This window comes from Megalops cyprinoides, chromosome 22 (assembly GCF_013368585.1).
Source record: "Megalops cyprinoides isolate fMegCyp1 chromosome 22, fMegCyp1.pri, whole genome shotgun sequence".
Lineage (NCBI taxonomy): Eukaryota > Metazoa > Chordata > Actinopteri > Elopiformes > Megalopidae > Megalops > Megalops cyprinoides.
The window spans coordinates 11,914,247-11,940,202 of NC_050604.1; the positions used below are offsets into that span (position 1 = coordinate 11,914,247).

Consider the following 25,956-nt stretch of genomic DNA (forward strand, 5'->3'; position numbering starts at 1 on the left):
GTGGAAGCTTCGCCTGTCCGCTCATCATGGTGACAGCGGCTCACAGGAAGTGCACCGAAGTATGGGTCAGCTTACCTTCTGCCTCACCGAAGACCTTCTGCTGCCCACGGCCGCCTGTCAGCTCCAAGCTCCTGCTTCTCTCTTCCGCCTGAGGGACACCAGGAACATGTCAGAGCAGACTTAGATAAATCACATATTAATTCTGCCAAACTATTGTTCAACTTTATCACCGCCCTTCCGAGCATCCCTCATTGTGGGTATGTTTAATATAACAAGCTCTCAAAACACAGATTCAGCTTTCCATAAAAAGCAATACAGAGAATAGTTAAATAACAAATCCAAACAAAGTCCCAGCACCAGTCTGCAAGGCCTTCTGTCAACACTGATGGTGGCTGTTCTCATTTCCGCAAAGACCTTTCAGAAGAGCCCTGAGCTGAGATCACTACCGTGAGAGATGTTTTTTTTCTCTGTGGCTGTCTCTGCGCGTGGTGAACCCGCGGCGCTAAAGAACGGATGGCGAGGCTGAATGGTTGTGGCCTTATTATTTCTGATCAACGGGGACCGAGAGAAGGAGGTAAACTTGTTAGAGCATCCTCTCTGCCCCTGGCTGTGGCTCCGAGCAGCAATTCCTGTGATTGTTGCTCCATTCGCTCAACCTGTCCGTGCAAATCAAGATGCTCTCTCTTATTTGTGCCAGTTTTTTTCTCATTTTTTTTTTTTACATTGAACAGGCTTTTTTAAATGAGAGATGCTCAGGAAAACATCCCTGTCTCCCTCGCTCTAGGCTTGAAACAGACGAAAGATTACAGTGACATGACCAGTGGAGAAATGCAAAACTGTAACCAGGTGGAGGGGAGCACGGTGGGTCTACCTCTGAGGCCTTCTCCACCCCTCGTCCTTCCATGATCTCATATGCGATATCTGCTCTGCACTTCTCCTCCTTTCTCTTGGGCTTTTTGTCTGGGAAGAGACAGGTGAACCAGGTGAACTTGCAGGCAAAAGCTCAGATATTACAACAGGGTAAGCAGAGTGACTTAGCTAGCTTGAACGCTATGTGTCATGCATTTACACAGTTGGGTGTTTAAATGTAGACCAAAAGTACAACAGCAGTAGCACTACCATGAATTGCAACTTCAGTCTTTTTGGTTGCAAGTCCATCTCCCCCGCTACCAATGAAGGGAGAGTCTCGTTAATCACCTGTTTTTATGAACCAATCAAAGCAAAACACTATGATTGGTTCAAATGAGTCTCCATCCATTCAGGGGTTAATTCAGCCTGCTATCCCACCAATGCTGTGCACTAGTCCACACTGCCCCCTACATCCACATCAGTACATGACACACTGTGGTTACACTTACTGGACAGCCAGAATCCCTGGTCTGTGAAAGCACATCATAATGCTGTCCTTCAGCATCCTTTTCAAAATGGCTACTTTCACAGCAATAGTGGTGTCTTTGTCTAAATGCATATCTCGTCCAATCTAAAGATGTGGGTATACTTGTGAAGAGGCTCCAGGAGGGAGCAGCTTCAACATCATCCTCAAAAAACATCAATTGTGAATAGCAAGTGTTGGTTCTGTGATCTTTTCTGACAGTCCCGTGTGAAGTTAAGTTCAGTGCAGATTTGCTCGACAAAGCGTGGCAGATGATGTCTGAATCACGGGAAGAGAGAAAGGAGCTCCCAGCTACAGTAACCCCTGACATATGTATATCAACATCCTGCATATATACAGTATGTACATATATACACACAGTTATGTGTGTGTGTGTGTGTGTGAAAGAGAGAGAGAGAGAGAGAGAGAGAGAGTGTGTGTACCCACAATAATGCAAGTGTTCCGAGTTGTCTTGAAATGTGCAACTTATTAGATTATATTTGCACAGCTAGTAAAAAAAATGTCTCCTTGAAATGGCATTTCCCCCCTGACCTTCAGGCGCAATCTCAAAATCAATGCAACATGTGACATACATCAATGCAACACACAAACAGACTCACAGCTGGAGAAAAGATCAGAAAGAGGAGGAAATACAAGGATTCAAAATGATGGATTTTTATTAAAGAAAGAAGCAAGAACAGGGGGAGAACAGGAACGTTCAGAGGAGACGCAGAGTGTAGCCAGAGGAAGCTGGTGGCTTATAACCACCAGTGGAAGGAAGAGTGGCAGGAGAAGCAGCGTGGCTCAGAGACGTGGCTCAGAGACATTTCTTACCATCTTCTGTTGCTGAGTGGCCACTGACCTCCCGGTCCTCCCTCTCCATATTGGTCTTCTTAGGTACTGACCTGTCCTCTCTCCAGGACAGCGTCTTGCGTCCGGTGCTGTATCTGCTCAGAACATCCCACAGGCTGCTGTCCTCGATGTTCGAGAGCGGACGTGTGGCCGCCACTGTCGCCACGTCTGGCTGGCCGTTCCCTCCCTCCTTGCACCTGCTCCCCTCTGCTGAGAGGCCACTGTCGTTCAGAGACAACGGAACATTCCAGGACCTCCTTATCAAGCCCGGTCTGGCCAGGAGTCCGCATCGAGAGGGAGGAGCCATCGGTTCATAAGCATGATTCCCATCCATCTTCATGCCTGGATGTCGAATCATGCCACACCGGCCATGCAACCCTGAGGGCCTGTTTATAGAGTTCTGCTGCTTGTGGTGGACTCTCCCCTGGAGAGGGTTTATCCCATTCATTTTCTGTAACGCTTCCCACACTTTATTTCCACGGATGTGGTGGGCAGCTGGTGAACTTCCAGCTGTAGGAAACTTTGCATTCCATGGGTCTTCAGCAGAACTGTGTGGTCTACACCAGCACTCTGTCTCAGCATCTGTGGTTTTCATGCGCTCTACAAGACAGTACACTCACCAAAGACTGATGCTTCTGTTTTAATACATTCAGACACAAAATCTATATAAAACTATGGAAACAATACTGTTGTAGACACAAAATGTATGCCAGGACATGAAGGGCAAAATGCAATAGTTTTTAAACTACTGACACCAAGGACAATGAGGCCGAATTGGTGCAACCCTGATTTGTTGAATCGCGAGCTGAAAGGAAAAAAAGCCTACAGACACTGCAGCTATCCAGGCCAAGGCTTAACAGTCCTGTGGTATGCTTAAAGAAAGGCACACGTACATTACTGGAAAATAAAACAGCTCCATATTTTCTTCCACGTTAAAATAAGCAAATATGACGTGGCTTAACGTGTTGAGCCCGGTGACGGATCTCATCAGTTTCTGAACATTTGATTTTATGCTTGGCTGGAAATACAGAGGCGAAGGCGCGAGGCTGGTGATTTACTTGATGGATCTGAGCCTGAAAAATGCAACACTTTGAACGGAGGGGAAAAAGTCAAAGTTAATCCGACGTGAAGGGGAAATAACGAGGAGAGTAATGGATGCGCGCCGTTTGGCCAGGCATCATCCTTACATTGCGATTCACAAAAGGGACCTCATTCTGGAGGGATACGTGTGCGTGAGGCACGTCAGAGGCGGAACCACTCCAAAGCGTCACGCTGAGGTAAATTATCCATAAACTATTTTCCGCTTTGGTAAAACAGTAATAAAGAATACAGAGGATAAGAAACAATATATGTTACCGGAGGTGCCCATGCGAGCATGACAGCTCTGAGGCGTTGGAAGAGCCGCCGAGCCTGACACTGTGGATTAATTTCCAGTGTGATGCTCACCTGTGTCTGTCTTTTCCTCATGGCGATTATCCGAAGAATACACCCATTTTTCATCGAGCGCTCTACACTGCTGTTGGTCTAAGCGCTTAACTCCATTCAGGCTGGTCAGCCTGGCAACCCTGTCCAGCTGCTCCTGCTCATCCAACCCTCTGATGCTTGATCCATCCTCTCAGTCCCTACCACCTCTCCTATAACCTCTCTCCTCATTTCCCTCCTAAGACTACGAATGGCAGTCCCCATATGCCTAAACAATACCACACATTTTAACGTGCCACTGAAATCCTACCATCTGAATTATCATCACTGCTGCGGGTTATGTGTCCACCCTTGCTTATGTGTAGGATAGCTAAGTAGGCTTGAATGATTTAGATGAAACATGGGAAAACAAGTGCATTTGAGACAAGGAAGAAATGCTTCACTTTATGAGCTGAAACAGCAACCATTAAAGGTACCACAGTTCTCTAAGTCACTGAGGACTAGAGTGCCTGCCAAATTAGTTAATGATCATTTAATGGATCTCATTGTTCACAGTAAGAATGCTGGGGATCTGGCATTAATCCATGGTTTATACAACCTCATAAATAAAAGCCATAATAATGACAATACCGTATAGGTTTATGGGATATCTCTTTAAACAATCATTTAAAAACTATTCCACATCAGTATTAAAGGTGCACTAAATCACTAGGGGTGGGTGGGAGGTGTGAGGTATGGGAAGCCTACAGGGAGCTGTACATTAATGCACTGAAAATAAATGCCAAAAAAGGAGGCCCAAAGCACTTACCTGGTATGGCTGGCATGGGTAAGACTCCTGAATGTGTGAGCGGTGTTCCCTACATCACAGACAGAGAACAGGAATATTGATTAGTGCAACAGGTCTGCTTCATACAATCACTAGGCTTACACGGAGTTTCCCCACAGACACAAGTGGAAGAGCAGCATCACAAATGAAAATGTGACAACAATGTGACATAGAAACAGCTACAACAAATACAGCAGTTACTTCTAACTGAACATAATAAACCAGGTTTTCACAGTTTATGGGTTTCATTACAGTGAGTCTTCTCATAACCACAAAACAGACATTCACTGGACAGTTCTTTAAGGCCACAACCCAAATACTGTACTATACTCACCATGATTTCACACCTATTAATCTATTCAGAAGTCAATGAGAGTGCACTTCAGTAAATTACCAAACACTTGTATTTGCAGAGGTCTTTCCTAAGTGTCATTCTCATGTGCAGTAAATGGAAATTAAAGGGTAAATATTGTACAGGTTGAGCTAAAGGGAATCAGTCAGTTTGTAAAGCATTTGTGGGCAGTGATAAAGATTTGGTCTCCTCAAGCACAGAATTGAAAGGATATTTATGTTTCAGATGATTTTGCTGCATTTTCTTTTCTTAATGTAAATGCACTGCCCTCTTATCTAGGCTCAGAAGTTAAAAATAGGGGTGTGCAAATCAAAAGGACTTCAGAAACCACATTCTTGAAAGATTGTGTACTCAACATTTCTGCTGCTGAATACTTGCAATTCTGAGGTCACGTCAGCATGAAGTGCTGCGGCAAAAGTTGACTAAAAACCTAAACTGCTTTGGTTGATGTTGCTTTCTGACAATTAGCCTTTCATTCTCTTTAATTCAGAGAATGAGGTATTGCTCATATTTGGAGTCCCGTTCCTTCACACTACGGTCGTAGACTTGCTGATGGACCTTATTGAGGCAGCTATTGCTATCTAAGCACTACACACATCTTCAACCAACCTGGCAACCCTGAGACCTCAGGGAATGGCTACATTCAACACAAGAGAGACAGAAAAACTGAAACATGGACATTGGTCAATGCACAGCATTCTCAGAGGAAAGAAGTGTTTAGTTCCCCATGCAGAGAGGTAAAGCACAATAAATATATGTATTACAAAAAGACTGGAATGAAAAAAGATGAAGAAAGGAGGTGGGAAAGATATTAAATGTAAAAATAGCAAGAAATTACAAAAGAGTGATTATAAAGCATATAGCCAACTGATCATAAATATTAAATACCACATCACAGTGTTAACAAAGGGGTGATTTAGGTGCATAAACCCACAAGGAAGTCTCCAACCCAAAGTTGCTTACCTTCACATTATATTGTTTCTTTGCTGAGTACCACTGCTCATGGGTAATGTAGTTTAGATTAAATGAATGACTGCACTAGATGGAGGAAAAAGATGCTTTTTAATACAGTGATCTCAAAAAATCTATTTTACAGAAAAGATTGGCATTGCTTATAAAACATATACTTTTTGAGCAAAAAGAAAACATATGTGTGTTGAATGTAATGCTTTCAAAATCATTATTCTCTGAAGAATTGATACTGAAAATTACTGTGCCACTTCAGTTATTTAATATTCAATCAGGGAATCAACACACACATTTTCTACTGAGAGGCAAACTTTGAAATAATTCTCACCCTGCATGAATACTGTTTAGTAACCAATTCACTTTTCATGAAAGTACACAGAGAACTGCACACAATCAAAATGCATGATATTTAATACTATTCAAAATTCAGATTCACGCCCCAGAGATCTCAGGCCCCAGTGGTGTTCACCTGTATGTTATATGCATACAGCACATTACACGGTGAAATAAAACAGAGAAGAGAGAAAAACCCTTGAGGACGGGAGAACTACAGGGAGCCAGCACACTTCACAGATGGATAGACCTTCTAGCATACATTCAATTTGGAACCGCCACAACTACATTTGCACTGAGGTGTGTCCCTTGCAATATGTGCTCTTTACATGAAGCTCAGTTTCAATGATGAAAAAGGTAGCATCAAACGGTCAGACTTTGCCAGTTCATTTGTCATATAATGCAGTGCCATCAGCTCCAACCAAATAAAAGCAGATTAATGATTCAAAGACAAAACGGCACTCTGTACCAACAGGACTTCTCTCAGCTGCAAGAGAACAAATATCCCTACGACTACAAACTACAAAGAAAGGCACAAATATGTCACCTGTAGCTCCTTCCATTAATAAAAATAATCCTTGCAAGGACTAGAATCAAAGCCTTTGGATGCTGTCTCAACAAGATGGAGAGGTTTAGTCCATAAGAGATGAAACAGAGGACTACCAATCACCTCATCATCACCACTACCCTGTTCACATCAGCAGTGCATCTGCTGGCAGTCACTACTCAGAGTCATCTGGTAATGAATGCTTCATCCAAACTGTTACACACCTGTGCTTGTTCAACAACACTGCATGAATTCTGGAGCTAGACAGAGATCCGGAATTAACAACACGAAAGATTCAAAACCTAAATATCCGGAGATCAACCTGCGGATAGAGAGCTTCCTTAACTACATGCGTAAATGAAGACATCTGTTTTCCTTGGCGCATTCACGCACAAGATATTTCATTCTGAAATGGGTAACACCGAGGCACAGCTGAAAGCCAAATTCATCTTAACGCCAAGACCAAGACATCAGCACAGAATTTAACTTCCTGTGAGGAGTCCCGAAATGGCCTTACATCGCATCTGCTCAGTGGACGCTCTCACCCAGAATGACTTGCATTTAACGCATCACTTGAACAGCGGGATATTTACTGAACCAATTTGGTACTTTGCTGAAGGGCACTACAGCAGTGCCCCACCAGGGAATCGATTGGGCAACATTTGGGCTACATGCCCTGCTCCTTACCATCATGCCCATCAAACAGTGGTACTACTCAGTTATCACTACTCGAAAGTTGAAGTAGGCATAGGAGTCCAAGAGCACGTACAATACATCAAGCCAGAGGGCCCAATTAGATGCAAAACTGACATTAGCGCAGCTAAAGATTAATGAGGCCGCATCTCGGTATGTCAACAGCAGGGACGAGACGCAGGCGTGAGTCCCATCCGTCTTAGAGACACGCCACAGCTTAATGTCAGGGCCGGCTTTAATTGCTTTGAAAAGGGTGAGGCGTTCACACTTTCAGAAACGGCCCTGCTGGCACCACAGTTCGGTGCTCCCACACCAGATGCTGCGAAGTTTTGCGCTGGGAAATTTTCACTGAGAGGACACTACAGATGGAGCATGGAGGAGAGTCCCATTAGGTGGTTGCTGAAAAGGGCCGTCTGCACACAGTGAAACATTGCGCTGCCACATACTGTATTCAGTGTTGCAATATAAAGACAAGGCATCTACCCTGGCCTTCACAGACCAAAGCAACAGTTCGTTCAGCCTGAGATGCCTGCATAACAACCTGCCCAGTCACAGCTGAATTTGAGCAGCATTCAGTAGCCAAGAATCTGCAGGGTTTCTTAATCTACCAGGCCTCTCTCTACAGCCTGCCAACACCTCATCAGTGATCACTTCCTCCCTTATTTCCCCCAGTTTATGTTACTATTTTTACAGTATTAATCCTCTAGAGAAACTGTCCTCCCAGTCACAGACTCGACCACATAGGACTCAGTTTAAACATACACATTAAATGGGCCTTAAAGGAAACAACACATAAATACAAAAACTGCTTTTTGTCTTAAGCAATCTACCTTGCAAAGATTTTCTAAAATATTTCACGCAGTAAAGTCGTTTCAGACCAAACCCTGATGACCTCACAACTGTGGTGGTGACTGGAAAAGCCCAACATGACACAGTGTCTTACTGACTCAAGGGGTAATAACTGAATTCACTGATACCGCTCCGCTTGACAAGAAAAACCAACCTGTCAAAAAGTTTCAAATCACATTACCAAATCATTTCTGTATCCCCCTGGGGTTCTAATCTAATGAGAGGCTGTCACACAAAACCCACCAAAACTCATTTAACAAGGCAGAATTAAAAAAGGCTTTCAAGTTTAAAAAAAGGATTATCAAGAGGAAAATGCTACATCAAGGACAATCTTTTTTTTCCATTTGATGGAAGTAAAGCATTATTTAGTTTGTTATATCTGTCTGACTCAGGAATGGTACTACTTCGACATGCTGTCTCTTGGACCAAACAGAAGGCTGTATCTGGATTTAGACACAGAGAGGCAAAAAATGTCATTTACATAATTCGGCTTCAAGAGATTTTGCCATTTTTAATTAACTCAAATGTGAGATGCAGGTTTTGTTCGGTTTTTCCCCTTGAACTAATTCGTTTGCTGTTTGCATTTAAAAGCATCTGTGAAGTTAGTTCTTTTTTAGTCATAGGCTTTTTAGTTATCAGTTGGCAATATGTAACCAGTAAAAGAAATGGAATTTCACCCTGATGTTCAGAACCGCGGGAGTTCCCCTTTGAGATATGAGAATGCGTCAGAGACAGCGGTGATAGAAGCAACATGGGGTACCTTCAATCCTCCGCAGATGGGACAGGCTGCAAACAGGGACCTTGAAATCCCAGGCTGGGGGCTGCAGATCTCGCAGGGGTCAGCGGAGCCGCCAACAGAGGGCGCCGTCTCGCCGCTCCGGGAGTCCAGCGCCTGGCCCTGCCTCTGCGGGGCCGTCCACTTTGGAATAGGGTCCGTGCCCGCCTCGCCTAACGCTCCGCTCAGCTCCTGACACCAGGCTGAGCTCGACAAAGGGGAGGCTCCCTTGAGGTCAGCCCCTGAAGCCAGGAGGGGATAGGAGGAGACCTGGTCCTTGGGAGGCGTGCCCGGGAACAGGCTCCTGGGCGTGTCATAGAGGTGCTTGAGCGAGCTGGGTACCTGGTACTCGGATCCCGTGCCCCGAGGGGGCTCAGAGGGCGGGCAGGTGCACGGGGCGTAGTCGGAGGCGAGGTTCAGAGGCAGGCTGACCAGGGACCCGAACTCGTCCCCCTGAGAGGTGTCGATGCTCCCCGCGTAAGAGGAGAAGCTTCCGGAATACGAGGAGTGGCTCCCCGTGGCGATGCCGCTGTCCGAGGAGCTCTGGCGGCCAATCTCCTGCAGCCTCCTGGAGCGGGGGGGCTTTGATGGAGGCCTGGCTCCGCCCGCCACCGCAGCATACAGCTTCTCCTCACTTTGCAGCGTGCCTTTGACTGTGGATGGGCTCACAGGCTCCACAGGGGCGGGGCTGCTCACAGGCTCCGCCCACATGGTGAGGCGACTCCCTATACTGGTGTCTGAGTGGCTGGCCTCAGAGGAGGAGCTGGAGATGCTGCGGTCATCCCCTGCCGCCGAAGTGCTGTAGCTGTATGTGGAAGCTGAAACAGAGAAAGAAAAATTAGCCTGACATATGACAAAAAAGTACTACAGTCAGTTTTCGTTGTGTTTAAATACATTTTGGTTCAGATGAGAAGGTCTAAAAAGATAAATTACTGAAACTACTGCATTTATGGCAATAGCAGTAGGGCATTTCAAGACAGTTCTTACTATGCCATCAAAAAGAATGTGAATAAACATACAAAGAAATCACTCCTGCAAACTGGTACAGAGAAACAGCTTGGAGAGATGGGCGAGGGAGCCATGTCATAACAGCGTCAGACACCTGTCGGCCACTGTACCTGCGCTGCTCTGCCGGCTGCAGTGGGACAGCAGACTCAGACGTTTCTCCAGCTCCAGGGCCTCCTGGTTCAGCCGCTCCTCCATGTACACCGGGTCAGCACTGGGGTCTGCAACAGACAACACAAACACTGCGTCAGGTGAAAATGACCAGGACCATGACATTACTGTCATTTAACAGATGCTCTTATCTAGAGCAACCTGCATACAGTACGTTTCAATTTTATCCATTTATGCAGCTGGATATTTACTGAAGCAATGTGGGTTAAGTACCTTGCCCAAGGAAACAGCAGCAGTACCCCAGTGGGGAATCAAACCTGTAATATTTCGGTTACAAGCCCTGCACCATGCCCCCTACACACCACACTGCAACCTATACTCTTCAGACCGCTGTTCAAAAGCTTGCCTTACAGTTAACATTAACAGGTGTGTGTCCAGCTCAAGTTTGAACTTAATTTTAATGCCTTCTTGAAAATGTTTGGAAGTATTTGAACACAAAGCCCAGGAAAGGCATATGACTTCTTGTACATGGCATTTATTTATCAGGCTTATGGGCCTGGTAAGCCCAACTTAAGCACTTTTCCAGGGGTGGATTTATCTTGGGCTGCCTTGTTTTGCATCACAGGTGCAAAGAACTACCTCTCCAGCTCTCACACAATACAGGGCAAACGGAATGAGCATATTGCTTCATTCCTTCAGCTGATCTGTTGCTGCCTTACAGCCATACATTGAGACAAAGCAGACTTATTACTAAAGCTCACTGAGTGAATTGCAGAGGGATTGAATGTGGCAGAGGATGCATCCATTTTGTCAGACTCACTTACGGCTCACAGCTCTATTCTGGTGATATGGAAGCTACTAAAAGAATCTAGCGGTAACGCATTGCATAGAAAAATACAGGTTGTGTGGTTATCGCTCACTTTCCCTTGAGGTAATAAAGACGATCTGTGGTTTCTATGCATCCTGACAACAGTACTATATCAGTGGAAAGGAGCAGCCCTGCTCTGGGGACAGCCGGCGTGATTATTCCACCCTGAAACAGCACACCGCGTGAACGGAAGGCACTGCTTCTTAACAAACAGCAGGAGCTGCTCCACTCAGCCAGGAGGCCCACAGAGAGAGAAAGAGAGAAATGGAAAGACAGAGAAATAAAGACAACAGGACCAAGGGAGGGAGGGATGGGGGGAAAAGTGGTAGTGAGTAGGGAGTAGTGGCACTGACAGAGGGTAGAAAGAGGGAGAGAAACAGACCAAAATTAGACTCAGAGCAGGACAGGAGCAGAAACGAGGAAGATATAGCAGGAGTAGAAGCACAAGAGAGTCATAAGGGTGGTGACACAGGGAGGGAAAGGGAGACGGAGAAAACAGGAGAACCAGAAAGATGGAGAGAGACTCCACATTGTCCTAGGGGGGACACCTCACTGTTTGTTCAAAGTTGTGCCACTTATTTATAGCACCATCAAAAGGTCACAACAGAATGCAAATCGCAGGGGCCTTTGTGTAGCTCGTAACTGTTAGTAGTACACATATCCAAACCACAGCTGCCTTTGGTACTGTCTTATACTGGGGGCAGAAAGTGTTACATTGATAATTCTATAAATTGCTATACCTATTTAAGATATAGAACATTCACTGGAGCTCTGTAGCTTGATGGCGGAATGCAATCAAACAATCTTGTGTTCATGAACTCATTTGAAAGATATAAATAATCATAATGAAAAAAGTAAATGTGGAGTGATGATGATAATAACGATAATAGCAGCCGATTTAGATCTGAGAGTCTGTCAGACTCCAGCTCCTCACTCTGCACTGTAAATCGTCACTTTAACCTTCAGACAATTTTACAAAGGCACTCTTTCACTTCAAGTACAGTGTGTCCTTTTTGACTAGCACTTGTGTGTAAACAGCAACACCTACCACTCACAGGTGACTGCCTCTCAATTATTCTGAAATGTGGAGAGACATTTTCTAAGCATTAAAAAGTTAGAAAATTAAAGTACAAAAAAGTAGTTAAAGCTCTAAGTGTTAAAACGGTACAAATAATGGTACGCAGCAGGTGTTCTTGTCTGGACAAATTATTTCCCTCCTATTAAATCAGAATATTTGAACGTTTTTCCCCTTGGTTTTGACAAGTAACGACAGAAGAAGCATACCCGCAGCGACGCCGCATTTCCAGGCTGCTTTGATCAGTTATTAACAGTTTATTAGTATGATCAGCACGATCAAGTTCTTACACCTTGCAATGTTTACACAATTGTTTGTACTGACGGAAAAAAATGATGTTTTCCTTTCATCGAAAAATGTTTTGCGGGAACTAGCAGAACAAAGCGAACAAGGACAGCGGAGCAGATACCGCATAATAAGCAACGCACGAGGGGGATGAGTTCCTGATAACAGCAATAACAATTTTGCAGAAAACACTAATGCATCAGTCCACGGAGGGGTTTTTTTGAAACAATATGGATACGAGCTGAACGTGAGGACTTTGTTCTTAACATTTCAAATTTTTTAAAGTTACTTTCTGAAAAAATAAAGGTCAGAACATACTTCAAAAGATATCATTCCGCTTTCCCAGCTGTGTCTCATTCACCTAAAGATGGAATGCAACGCCCATTAAATAAAAAGCTTTATAAATCAAACGCGCCATGTTATGAAATCGTGCTGCATATTGATGCTACCAAGCTGTTCATTCATACACTTTAAATTAGCAGTGTGTCGTCTTCGGTGTCAGGTCTGCGGCCGGCCTTGAATTTATAGCTTCCAGGTTCTGGTTTCACATACCTCCAGCGGCAACTGTGGCTAGCAAGAGCCTGTTTTTTTTACGTCCGTTGTTTTCTAATACTTAATATTACGCTGGAAAATGTCCCCTTCTCGGAGAGGAGTGAGTGGGGTAACGTGGTGCGTCCTAAATAACGAACTCAAAACACTCTGTAATGCTTTCTGCTCCGTCCAACTGAGCATAAGCCTGGTCACTATGCAGAGTGTCACTTCGACCGCCGCTCCCCGCTGCTAATTATAGCACGTTTACCGCAATGAATGTCTCAGTTTAAAAAGGCTGCAGTACTAAAAGTTTAACGACCAATATACATTACAAAATGCCGACATTTTCTAGAGAGGCAAAGACAAACTCTCTGAGACAGTCAATCGGTACAAATAAATCAATATTCATTACCCTGAGTGCGATATTGATCCAAAAACATTTGACTTTCAGAGAGCTTCCTTAATGAAGCATTGCTCAAACGATATTATAGAGAATTGTAACGACATATTACAAGACATTATATATTACAATAATTTATGGTGGGGGTGTCCTTGATTTGTGTCACCCTGACATGTGTGCATGTGTGTTGAAGGCACAATGTGTGGCTGGGTGATACAGACCACACTAATGCCCTGCGCAGTTGATTGCTGTTCATTAGTGTGGTCTGTATCACCCAGCCACACATTGTGCCTTCAACACACATGCACACATGTCAGGGTGACACAAATCAAGGACACCCCCACCATAAATTATTGAACATGGTTATCCCCCCGCACCCACCCCTTTGTAAGTCGTTATATCATGTTTAGCCTTCTAGTAATTGTCAATTAGGCAAGGTGCTTCCAATGCCTTCTGCATGCCTGGAGACTTTTAGCATGTTGGGCATGCTTTCACTCACCTCTCTCTCTCTCTCTCGCTCTCACACACACACACACACACACACACACACACACACACACAAAAGATGAGTCACATTCCTTTGAAAGAGCCAAGGTCACCTGTTTGTGAGATACCTTATTCATTTAAGCACCACCTTCATTTAAATCTGAGTAAATCCCAACAAGTATTTATTAATAAGAAAGACACCTGGTTAATTTAGGTGCTGGGTTATGATAAGGAGTTCTCATATATAATGTTTGCGTTTTGATTTTTACCTCTGTGAAAAAAGATTACATATTGAGAAGTAACTTCTTAAGGTCACACTCTCTAGTGAGGTTATTTTCTACAACGACCAATGCTTCACAATAGATCTCAGATCTTCAGACTAACACCTATAATGACTGAGTGACAATACCTTCTGCAGCTTTTCAGATTTAAATGGACCGCTTACAAAAGCATGAACACAAAACAGTCAGGACAGCATATTCATTGGCCATCTTCCATCACAGACCAAAGACCCACTTCGCCTCCACTTAAGCATAACTCTCCTTCTATTATTCATATCCTATATGTACTGTCTTACATGCAACCTTATTAAATTCAACTCCCTTTCCTTGCAAGTTGCTAAGGATAAGCTCCTGCTGAATGAAAAAGGTGTAAAATGTAAAACAAACTACACCTATACATCAAACTCCAGGAAACAGCCAAGAGAAGTCATGCAGCAAAGAATTCATCTTACTATATTACAGTTTCTGTTAGGGAGTATTTCTTAGTCATGGTTCTGCTGATCCAATGATTATCTTGGTTTTAGTTTTTGCAACTAAAATGTACACGGAAATCTGTTTAACCTAATAAAATAGAGTAACAGTTTTGTTTGTTTGTGTCTAGAATAAACTAGCACAGATGCTGCTGTAAGTGAAATTACACTTACATGTTTTTGCATTTTCATGCTGGCACTGAGCAGACATGCTTGTTCTTACAACAGCAATGAGGATTCACTTTGAAAGTGAACACACAGGCTCAGGAGCTAATGATCACATCACACATGCTGACAATGGTTGTCAGGAAAATATTCAAACAAGAAAATGTATTACACACCTTTGCTATCTTTGCAATCCTCACACACACTCCCTAAAGCAGAGACCACTACGCTTGCAGCTGTCAAATTTACTCAGAAATACTTTGGCATACTACAGTTGTGTACCAGGCTTCCTCTGTCACCTTGGGCTCTTTGTGAATGGGGGCCGAGCGAGACTTGATGAATGGAAAAAGCATGTTAATTTAAAGGGCGCAGGACACAGATTGATGTCCCAGAATAATACCCACGTTGCACTTTGCCTCACCCCACAGCCTGCTGGGCCTGCAACGCTAATAAGAACAGCCAGTGCTAGGCACGGCAGGTTTCAGAGCCAGCGCTGACACCTTACACTTCCCATATTAACCTGGCAGGGCCGGGCGCAGTCCGAACGGCCCCCTGGTGGGCGAGATGCCTCGGACGATGCAGTCGAACAGAAAGCTGATCTGCTCCCCTTCCACGCAGGACAGAAAGAAGACCCCAGCCCCTGCCAGAGAGAGAGAGAGAAAGAGAGCGAGAGAGAAAAGACACATGAATAGTCATAGGAGAAGCAGCTTTCATAGCAGAAACGTCTTTTTTCCTTTTGCAGTCTGTGGCTGTTGGAGCTAAATCCCTTTCACAAAGCTGTGGCCTCTGTGATGACTAGCAGTTAGGAAAGTGGGTTTGTAACCAGAGACTCAAACCACAGCTGCCGTGCCCTTGAGAAAGGTTCTAAACCTGATACGCCTCAATGAACATCCAGCTGTATAAATTGATTACTGTTAAAATAAGAGACAGAAAATGTAAGGTATGCCAGTTGCCCTGGATACGGGCATCTGCTTTGCAAATAGGCAATGAGGTATGATACTGAATTCCATGAAGGTGAAGCTACAAGAGGAAACCCATACAGGCAATTGTGCAGGAAATATTTATTTTTGCAGATGCTTGGAGGAACCCTTCGGTGTAGGCTTGCTTGCTGATAACAGGACAGTTTGACAACAGGCACTGCACTAGCCCACAGGGGTGCCATTCCACACAGATATGTGCAGAGGCTGATGGGCTTCATTCTGTAGCTGCATGTGTGTTCAAACATGAACCAGTTCTTGTAATACACAGCCATCTTAATCACATCATTGTGGTTATTAAGCCTTCAAAACCAGGTCCCTCGTGGTTCATACTGTATTATAATCATTTCACTGCTCTATACACCACAATTGATTATTACATTGCCACTGTATGATAAAGTAAGGCTTAGCTGCTTCTTTGTCCCCGGACAATATTTTTATTTCAGTGTTATTGTAAAATGCTGCCCTTACTTTTGCTTAGTCCAGCACACGGTATTCTTACAATGATACTGCATATTGTACATTTTGCTGACATTCTGAGTTCTCTGCTTTAATATATTTTACTTTTCTTAAGGAAACTGGTGGAGTTCTCAAGCCCAGCACTGCTCTGTTCACACCCACTCAACACCCAGGACCAATCAGAGCAGAGTGCAGAGGGCAGTGCAGTCACCAGTGTGGACTCTGCTTCCTGTGCTCCAAAGCCATCCTCAGATACTCCTGCACAATCGCCCTCGCCAAAATGGTCAAGTCAGACCTAAAGGACCTCTCCAAAGGTGCATTCATGTGGTGTTGGAATAATCGGAAAAATGAGTTCCCAACTGGGAAAATTCACGTGAACGCCCCCTCAAGTCAGAACAACTCGGAAAGTCGGCGATAATTTTGGTACATGACTTGCTGAGTTGTTGACGTCATACACGCAGAAACATGGCAGATGAAAGTAAATGTTTGGTTGACAGTAAGAAACGTTTGATTAATGGTGCAAATTCACATATTGCATATCAATTTTTTGCTAACATTCCATTTGTAATATGGTATTAGGTTGTAATGGTTAGTCCACGTAGCTGTCCACGTAGAGTGACCTAGATTAGTTAGAAAAGTTATTTATTAGCAGTAACCCTGATAAGTCAGGTGAAGCAATATTTTAGTGGTTTCAGGGAATGTACTGGTGCAGCAAAGCTCTGCATACAACACATCTTGTTTGTAGCGTCCATGTTGTTTCCACATTCCGACTTAAAAGCACATGAACACACCGAAGTCGGAAGAACGACTTCAGAACTTGGGAAATGGGACCATCCGAGGAGCACGTGAGTGCAGCACACTCTGCGGTCAGCCACGCTGTTGCTCAGCCGTATTCGCTGTTAATATAGGTCAGGTAAACTCAGCAGGTTCCACAGCCTCCACAAAGACTTTGCACGGCTGGCATCTGTGTGCGCCGTGAAGTGTGCGTGTCAACATGTGGCAGCAGGAGAAAGGCATGCGACACGGGCCATCACTGCACTACCGTTTTAATGAGCTCCGATTTGCTACATACAGAGCAGGGACCTCGTCCTCCTCCGTTCAATTACCTCTCAGTTATGAAGTGGACACAGCTTCTGAGAGCTCAGTCTGGGTCAGACGCATTTACATGGAAATTTGTTTCAGTTGTTTCTTTCAGAACACACACACACACACACACACACACACACACACTCACACACACACACATAAACACAGTCGTGTATTTAATGATTTCATTTTTCTTGAGGTAGACCCCATTTCAAACAAAAAATTGCTTGCAAAGGGTAAAATCACAAGCTATTACCCTGTACAAATAAAATAATAAAAAACCAAAAAATATTATTAACTTTTGATGATGAGCAGCAAAAAGGACGATCACAGTACATCATGCGTCTTCTTATCTGAGAATGGGAAATTAAGAGGGTATAAATGCAATAAGGCAAAATCACTCACTGGTAAATAAAAGACAGCCAAAGACCCCACAGGAGAGTGGGGTCTTTGGCTCTATTCACAGTGCAATCGTACAGTGTGCCCACAGTATGCCCAATTAAAAAAACAAAAAGCACCAGCAATAGATTAAACATCAGAAGTTATACTATGCCGAGACCCCGATGTCCTTCCAGTTAACCAATTGAATTATTTTATGGCATTTTATACCTTGAGGTGCGCCTTCAGATCTTAAATCAAAACACTGTATTGACATTCCCCCTTGAGGACAGATAGCATTCAGGACTGTCTGACCTAAGGGAGACAGGTAGCCTTTGGGACTAATTATAACAACAGGTAAGAGGCACGCTGGTGGTGTCAGCTCCCTGGTCATCACATTCCCAAATTATGACCCGTAGCTCTCAGTATGACCACAGCCGAGAAACTGAGCCCACAAAATAAAAAATGCTCTTGACAAATAAAAATGTTACCAAATATAAAGGCAAACTGTTGCAGTGTATTTCATGGCTTCCTAAGCCATCATTGTATTTGAAATACAGAATTGTTTACCGCTGTATCCATTCTCCATTGGTAGTACTGCCTCTCTGTCCTCCAAGCTACAGAGAGAAGCACATTCTCAGAGCATGATGAGGAAAGCTCCACCATTGGTTGGCTGAGTTGCCTGGGAGACCACCCACAGCACGGCTGTGTCTCACAACATTCCACGGACGGCGCGGGTCACGCGAGGGACCCAACCTGACCCGAGGATCAGGTGGATGCGTGACTAACGTCCAATCCGAATGACCCCTCCCCGCAGGGTGGTCGGCCCCGAACACGACAACGTGTCCGCGACAACACTGCCGGCGGCAACAGCTGTGGAACAGCAGGTCGGGGGTAACGCAGCGGTGTTTATGCCAAGATCAGTCAGCTTGACTGCCGTCCAAGCAGCTATTTACTGCCACTACTTCCAGGAGACGAAGACACTGAAAGGCCATCACTCACAAAGGACATCCTCCACTTCAGAAGATCAGAGGACTACTCTACAAGGGCCATCCATCACAGGGGGATCCTCATCTTGTTTCTTAAGCCCTCCATTAAAAAATGTTCTGGAACACATGGCCTACCTATGGGAAGACCCAGTCTTGCGGTAAACAAGTTAACCTAGCTTATGACCTCTAACGTCATAACTGTACTGCAGTTTCCATGTGAGTGAATGGCATGTAGGTTGCTCCCAGTCTGACAGAAATGCAATTTCTCAGGGCTTTGCCAAATCCTCCATCATGAGTGGATTCCCCTGCCGGTCACACTGCCTTGCGCGAGATCATTTAGTGGTAGTTAAAGATGTTGTGCACATACCCTCCGCATGCCTGTCTTATCCGCCAACACAAACACACACACATATACACACACAAGCAAGAACACACTCACTGTCAACCCTTTCATACCGATTGTTTTCAATATACTGTAATCTCCAACAAAATATGGTCATCACATTTTTATAATGCTAGATATCAGACATTTTCCATAAAAGTGGCCCATAAAGCTGACCTTTCACAGACTACATATAGCTGAACAACTGAGCTAAAGAAACCACAGCTAACACAAGAAGTTCCACACATGGCAACTTCCATATCTGCAGTGCACAGTCTATCAAGATAACTCAGAAGGAAAATCATTTCAGTTGCCATACACAGGGTGTCACTTTTTAAAAAATATTTGGAGAGGAAAAATAAATTGCTATTCTTACTGCTCCAACGCTGGGAATGTGCCTGAGTATTTATAGAGCATGTTTCTGAATTATGAAACGCAATCCTTGGGGTCTTACGGTTATTTCTGTTGATCGATGTTCCTCCTTGATCACATGGAGTCTTAAAGATAGATTGTGGGATTATGTAGCCCTATATATATCACAATGTAAGACAGAAAGTGACTCTTGCGCTCAATCATCAGCCAAAAAAAAAATCACATTTATAGGGTGAAAACTCATTTCTCATATTCCCTTTGCCAAAGTTTACTTTTTCTCCATCATAAATATGGCATGAACACTCTTGCGGCTAATGATAATATTTATACTGCTGTACTAATACATTATACAAATAAATGGATCTGAGGGTGAAAGATGGCACATTATAAAATATCAAGGCAGATTATGAACCTTTGACATCACAGTGCACTAATCTTTATTAAAAAGGAAAATGTCATCAATTTTGAAATTTGAAATGTGCATACACATATCATAGGTTATTGATTGTGAGGATAAATTATCATCTTTCATGACAAAACAAGTCCTGTTCAATTCAAATATTGTGTGCACATTAAGATTATATCTGCTGCTTGACTAAACAAACCAAGAGGTACGTCTGAAAGCTCATTCTCTGAAATAGGACAGCCTAAGAACCTTGAGGTACATGCACAGCATGTTAAATATATGTTTATGTTCAATGTATTTCTGAAGCACACCTTTCTCAAGAATAATATGCTAAACAAAGCTGTTGCTTCACACCATTTTTGTCAATAAGTAAACAAACAACAGAGAGATAAAGAGCTGTCTGCAGTAAGATTCCCCATCGCCTCAGTCATTTAATTAGCACTTCCTGGCTTATTCTCCTTAATGCTGTTAGTTGGCGCAGAGAAAAAGGATTTCACATCCTAAACTGAGGGAAAACAGTGACCAGAATCCCCTTACAGTCCTGAAAGCTGGGTATTTCACTTATCATTCAGAGCAATGCCGAAAAACCCACATATCAGAAATACCCCAGGGCTGTTACTTAAGTGAAAAACAACAATATAATTAACGCTACCTGAGAAGCCACACACCATTAATTACTGGGCTGAGGGTAAACAGTAATGAATTATCCACTGTGCAGTCTACACAGAGGAGACAGGAGATCACACTGAAAAAGACAGTATAGTACCAGTCAAATGTTTGGACACATCTACTCACAGAAGGGTTTTTACTACTTTCCACATTTTAGAATAATAGTACAGACATCAAAACTATAAGATAACACAAACCGAATTATGCAGTGGCCCAAAAAGTGTTAAACAAATCAAAACCCTCTTGTGTTTTATATTCTTCAAAATGGCAAAAAATATTTTTTAAAATGAATTTTTTTGGAAAGAAATTCATACGTAGGCATGAACGTATCTATTTATATGTGTCTAAGAAACAAATTTCAAGCATTTCAGCTCAAGTCTTTAGATGAAAATGTCTTTGAATCCACGTTTCCCATTGTTTTAATCAGGTGTGTCCAAACCTTTGACTGGTACTATACATTAAAACAAAGCACTCGGGAGGGGCACATGGCATGGTAGACACACCATACATTCACTGTTCTTCCCACACGGGCGACAGAAAGCTTTCCCCAGATCACAGGTTGGGTGTCACCGTCAGCCCAGAGGCGATGTCTGAATCAAAGCCACCTGCTAAAGGGAAAGGAGACAGCCTCGCGCCACTGCGAAAGCTACACGATAACACCATGTCCCCCGAGACCCCCTGGGGGACTGCGTTCACGGAGAGAAACCCGATTGACCCGACTGCAACAGCCCAAACTGCGGAGATATGAGAAAGCGAGCTCACAGTAGCCGCAGCGCGTGCCTCCCTCGAAGACGAAGCCGTTGGGCACGGCCCCGTATCGGCGCAGGTCAGAGAGCTTCCATTGGGCGAGGATGACCGGGGGGAGGTCCCGGGCGATGCCCAGCAGGTTATTGCAGAGGTGCAGGGTGGCCGGGCCACTCTCCAGCTTGGTGCCAGGCAGGACGCCCACACTGAACCGGTGCACTGAGAAAAGCAGAACAGAGCACAGACAGTCACTACCCTGCAACATAACGGGGTTCACTCACAGATTCAATGCCATCATCTCAAATGAGTCTAAATACTATTGCAGGGAGTTGAGGCCTAATGCAAATTCACACAAGTTAAGTTAAAAAGCAGGGCACTCACTTATGCAGCGTTAAGCTTTTATTCTGTTGTTATAAATGCAGCAGTCTTATGTGTGAGACTACTTCACTTATAATGAAACAATGGAAGAGTAGCCAGAAGTGCCTGCTTTAAAATGAACTGAAAAACAAATTGCATAATTAAAACCTTCTCTCGTCAAGTCTGAGCACAAGCAGTGACACGTTATCTAATGCGGCGCTGCGATAGATGGCTGTGAGTGGAGAGCAGCTCCGCTGTCTGCCTGCGTTTCATCAAACAGGACGGCAACGCTGTGACGCGTTTCATTACACAGTGACACCAGATAGAGCGCAGGGGATGTGAAGGAGTAGGAGTGACTGTGCTCGGCTCAGTCCCTGCAGGTAAGAGTCACCTTTGAGGGGAAATGAAATAAGCAGTTTTGTCAAAACTGAGAAAAACACGGAGCTTTGAGGCAGATGGCGGCCTCTTCCTCTCCCTACCAACGCGCCTGTGCGGGTGTGTAAGCGCAGGCATGCGTGCGTGTGTGCATGTGTTCGTGTGAATATGCATGCGTGAGTGCTCGTGTGTGTGTGTGTGTGTGTGTGTGTGTGTGTGTGTGTATATGTGAGTGTGCATGCGTGTATAACTGTGTGTGTATGCGTCTGCATATGAGTGTGTTTGTGTGTGTGTGTGTGTGTCTGTGTATACGAGTGTGAACACCAGCGTCTTGCTGAGCCCCAGGCAGGAACAATAGAGGTAAATCTCACTGCTGTGTTGCAGCTTGTCTGTCACATGCAAATCAAGATCAGCAATCCCATGACGCAGGCCAGAGAGGGCCTTCAGCCGAGGAAACTGATGGTGCTAATAAGAATGATAAAAACTTCTAGCCAGCCCTCCAGACTCAGCCTGTCATCACTCCAGCTGGGGATGATTCATCGAACAGAGCGGACAGCGCAGGACCACAAATCAAAGCAAAAGTGTGGCCATTCCTCCCCGCAACAGACAGGTGGCATTTCTGCAGGCCTGGCTTTTATGGTCCACGAGAGCGTTGAAACCATGAGGAGACGGAGGCAGCTGATGTATGCTCTCCTGATAGATCCCATTCATATGCAGATAGAGACGGATTCATTTGCCTTGTGTCCTATAAAAATGTATCGGCTGCCCGATCACACATTACAGTGGAATTGTTATCCTCTTTATGTGCTGTGATAAAAATCAATTCCCCTGACAATTGTGTCAGGGATAACATACCAGCATGCCACAGCTGCAGAGGCATAGCTATGGAAATTCAGCACATGAGCATCTCTAAAAAGTCGACCACTATTCCCTCAGTGTAACTGGTTGTTTTTTAAGGGTTTATTTTACTTTGGTGGCACTCACGAGCTAGACATCTGAAGTTCTGAGATATGATAAGATTTCTGACGCCTGTGGGGCCATAATTAACTTCCCCCCCCAACCCCCCCCATCCCCCCTCCCCCTCCGGCGGGGGACCAGTTGCGCCACTCCGAGCAGCGGGAAGCATGCAGTGGCGCGTCCTGAGAGGAGAGCACACACACGCACACGCCATGAAGTCGCAGGCAGGGGGGGGATGTTTGGGGGGGGGGTTTGAGGGGGGGCTGTGGGTGGCGACTCAGGAGCATGACATCTCAGGAACTCAAAGACGCGAGACGTGAGAGGAGAAACACGATGCTGTGATACTTCTCCGCGAAAATCAGAAGTGGAGCTTTCCCCGCACCTCTCCGCATGCATAATAAATGGGCTCCTTCCACAGAATATACAGTAAGACACATGATGATGAAGGAAAAAAAAATCAAATGCCCCAGGGATGGAACAAAATGGCTGCACATTATTTCCAGAGCTTATTTTTACAGCGTACAGTAAGTATCATATTCCAAAGAGAACAGACCTCTGACCCCCAGTAATAGCATACACAACACAGGCATGTGTCTGTGGAGATGGGGGGGGGCGCTCCGGGGTTAAAACGCCAGCAGGAGAAGAATAGGAGAGGCGAGCCGGCCAGAGGCTCAAGGTTACCTTCCCCGAGGCTGTAACGGATCCGGGCATCCCAGGCCAGCAGAGTGTCCCTGCTCTCGAACCCCAGCATCACGGCCTGCGTCTGGCACAGGATGGCCAGGGTGTAGGTGATGCCCTCATAGGACAGCACGGGCTCGAGGCCGCAGATGTCCTCCAAAGTGACGCTGCTCCTCTCCTTGTGGCCTTTGGCTTTGTCCGCCTTGTCTTTGTACGCCAGCAGCAACAGGCAGTCTGAAAACAAGCAGAGATTGCATGGAGAACCTTTTTTCCTAGTTACCTTCCCGTGTTCATGAGGTCATTTTGACAATGCACTTATGTCACTCCAAACTGCTTCACTGCAAAGGGACACGATGGCAGCTGCACATTCTCTCGTAAGCCCCTCAGACCGTCACTCGAGTGGTAAAAGTCTGCCAGCTCTGACATCAAGTATGACATCACTGACCACCGTGGAAACGATCCTGAGTAGTCGTCTGTCCCTCAGTCACTGCAAGCTCAAATCAGAGCGGGCTCACTGCATGCCCGGGTCAAACCCTCGGCCGGTTTGCGCACAAAGCCCATCTGCACGGACACAGACAGCTGGGAAAACAGCCAGTTCAAAGGACTGAGAGGTACTGGCCTGCAGCTCCGGGCCAACTCAGAAAACCTTCCATATGCAGAATAAGCCTTTGTGTACAGATTGTAAAACCTTATTTTCCAAACCATAAAGCATTTTGATCCTCACAAAGACATGAGATGTCTGTTGTATTCAGTGAGTCTCCTTTTGCTCTGCTTACATATTGCTTGTCATATTAACATCAACCTTTTGTAATACCATCCTTCACAGGTGATTTTGAACAAGTAAACATACAGAAGAAATGGATAGGTTAATTAATTAACCACACAGGTTAGAAAAAATCCTACTTTAGGCCAAAATGAGGCAAAATATAAGAGACTATTTTTTAAGCTTTTTTAATCATGAATGTATGAGAATATTAATATTCAGCAGAGTTACAAACAGCCACAAACTACAGAAGACAGCAACATACACACAGGCACATCAACAGACAGCTAAAGACCGAAATATACAGCAACAGATTGCCAGAAACAGTCAGAGACCACCATATAAGCACAGAGTGCCAGAGAGGCCACAGGTGAAGAGAGAAGAGGATCAGTCCGACAGCTTTACTCTGACTCTCCACTACGCAGCATGAGAGCTGTCCCCTTCACAGGCCAGACTGTGACCTATCAACTAGCACAGAAGTTACACAACTACACCATGCAGTTCAGTGAGGCACAAAACTGTCTGCAAGCCTTGAAGCTCACACGGAGAGACAAGTACTTCCAGACTTGCCACTTCCCACATGCTGAAAAATACAGCAGGTACAAGAGCATGAGTCACTGGCAGCTCCTTTAAATATCTTGTCCAGGCAAACACTATTAATGAGCAGCCATGCACAAAATGATGCAAAAGACAGCACACATATCAATTCGTTCAATTCACATGTGCCACACCAAAGAGGATCTGCACCAGGGGTTACACTCAGCACGAGTAGAGCACAACGCCATTATATGCAATTATGCAATAATAATAATAATAATAATAATAATAATAATAATAATAGGACATTAACTGATTCATCTGTCTTTTTTTGTACATTTGTAAGTTTTTTTTTTAACTAACACAACGGCCAGACATTTTATCCAACCATTTTATTCAAAGCTCAACAACAATTTATGTCCATTTAACTATCAATTTCTCAATTTGCATTCTAACATCGTAAAAATCAAAGGACAACCTCAAATAAGCCAGAACATTTCAAATAAAATCAATGGCTCACAAGTTACTATTTTGCTTTTGTGCACAAAGCAACCTGACTATTTTGTATGCAACGGAAATTTAAGAGGGGATAGATTTTCTAAGAGGGTGACTCCTGACTGCAGTCTAGCAGAATAATCAATTCAGTCTTCCACCACGCCTACTATTTCATCTCCGGTGTGACTAAAAGTTAATGCACTATGCATTTTTGGTATTCTGTTAATATAATAAAACAATGCTCTTAAACAGATTGTTAGCTAATATGTGCTCAACAGCATACTGCCCATTGCTCATCAAGTGACTAGGTATTTAAATATGTTTAAGGTAGCTGCTTCATGTGTTTTCTAGACTAGAATACTTTTTTGTGACAAAAAATAAATGCGAGATGTTTCATGATACTGCCTCCTGGCCAAAAGATACCACACAGCAGGATCAAAATAACCAGGAAGGCCCCTCCATTAAGATGCATTTAAGTAGCCAGTGAGTGCAATTTCTTCCAGCAGAACTTCTCCCCTGTACACCGCATGACCACATCCATGTACAAATGAATGTGTTTGTAGAAATACTACTAGTACACATAGCTGATCTGGAGGGTTCTCTGATATGCAACAACGCTAAATCTGGGAACAACGTCATAGTATATTGTGATATATTGATAGACT

The 25,956-nt window shown here is 44.3% G+C and overlaps 1 protein-coding gene across 1 annotated transcript in view; it reads right to left on the reverse strand.

Annotated features, from left to right (window-relative positions):
• The window catches only part of dok7 (docking protein 7), a 32,517-nt gene that overhangs the window by 5,120 nt on the left and 1,441 nt on the right, over window positions 1-25,956 (reverse strand). The window contains exons 3-10 of the mRNA XM_036516403.1: window positions 23,500-23,730; window positions 21,148-21,348; window positions 15,188-15,307; window positions 10,109-10,216; window positions 9,016-9,808; window positions 2,207-2,445; window positions 872-960; window positions 76-148 (exon numbers count right to left, since the gene is read on the reverse strand). Coding sequence (XP_036372296.1) covers window positions 76-148; window positions 872-960; window positions 2,207-2,445; window positions 9,016-9,808; window positions 10,109-10,216; window positions 15,188-15,307; window positions 21,148-21,348; window positions 23,500-23,730 — 1,854 coding nt within the window. The remainder of the gene's footprint in view (window positions 1-75; window positions 149-871; window positions 961-2,206; window positions 2,446-9,015; window positions 9,809-10,108; window positions 10,217-15,187; window positions 15,308-21,147; window positions 21,349-23,499; window positions 23,731-25,956) is intronic.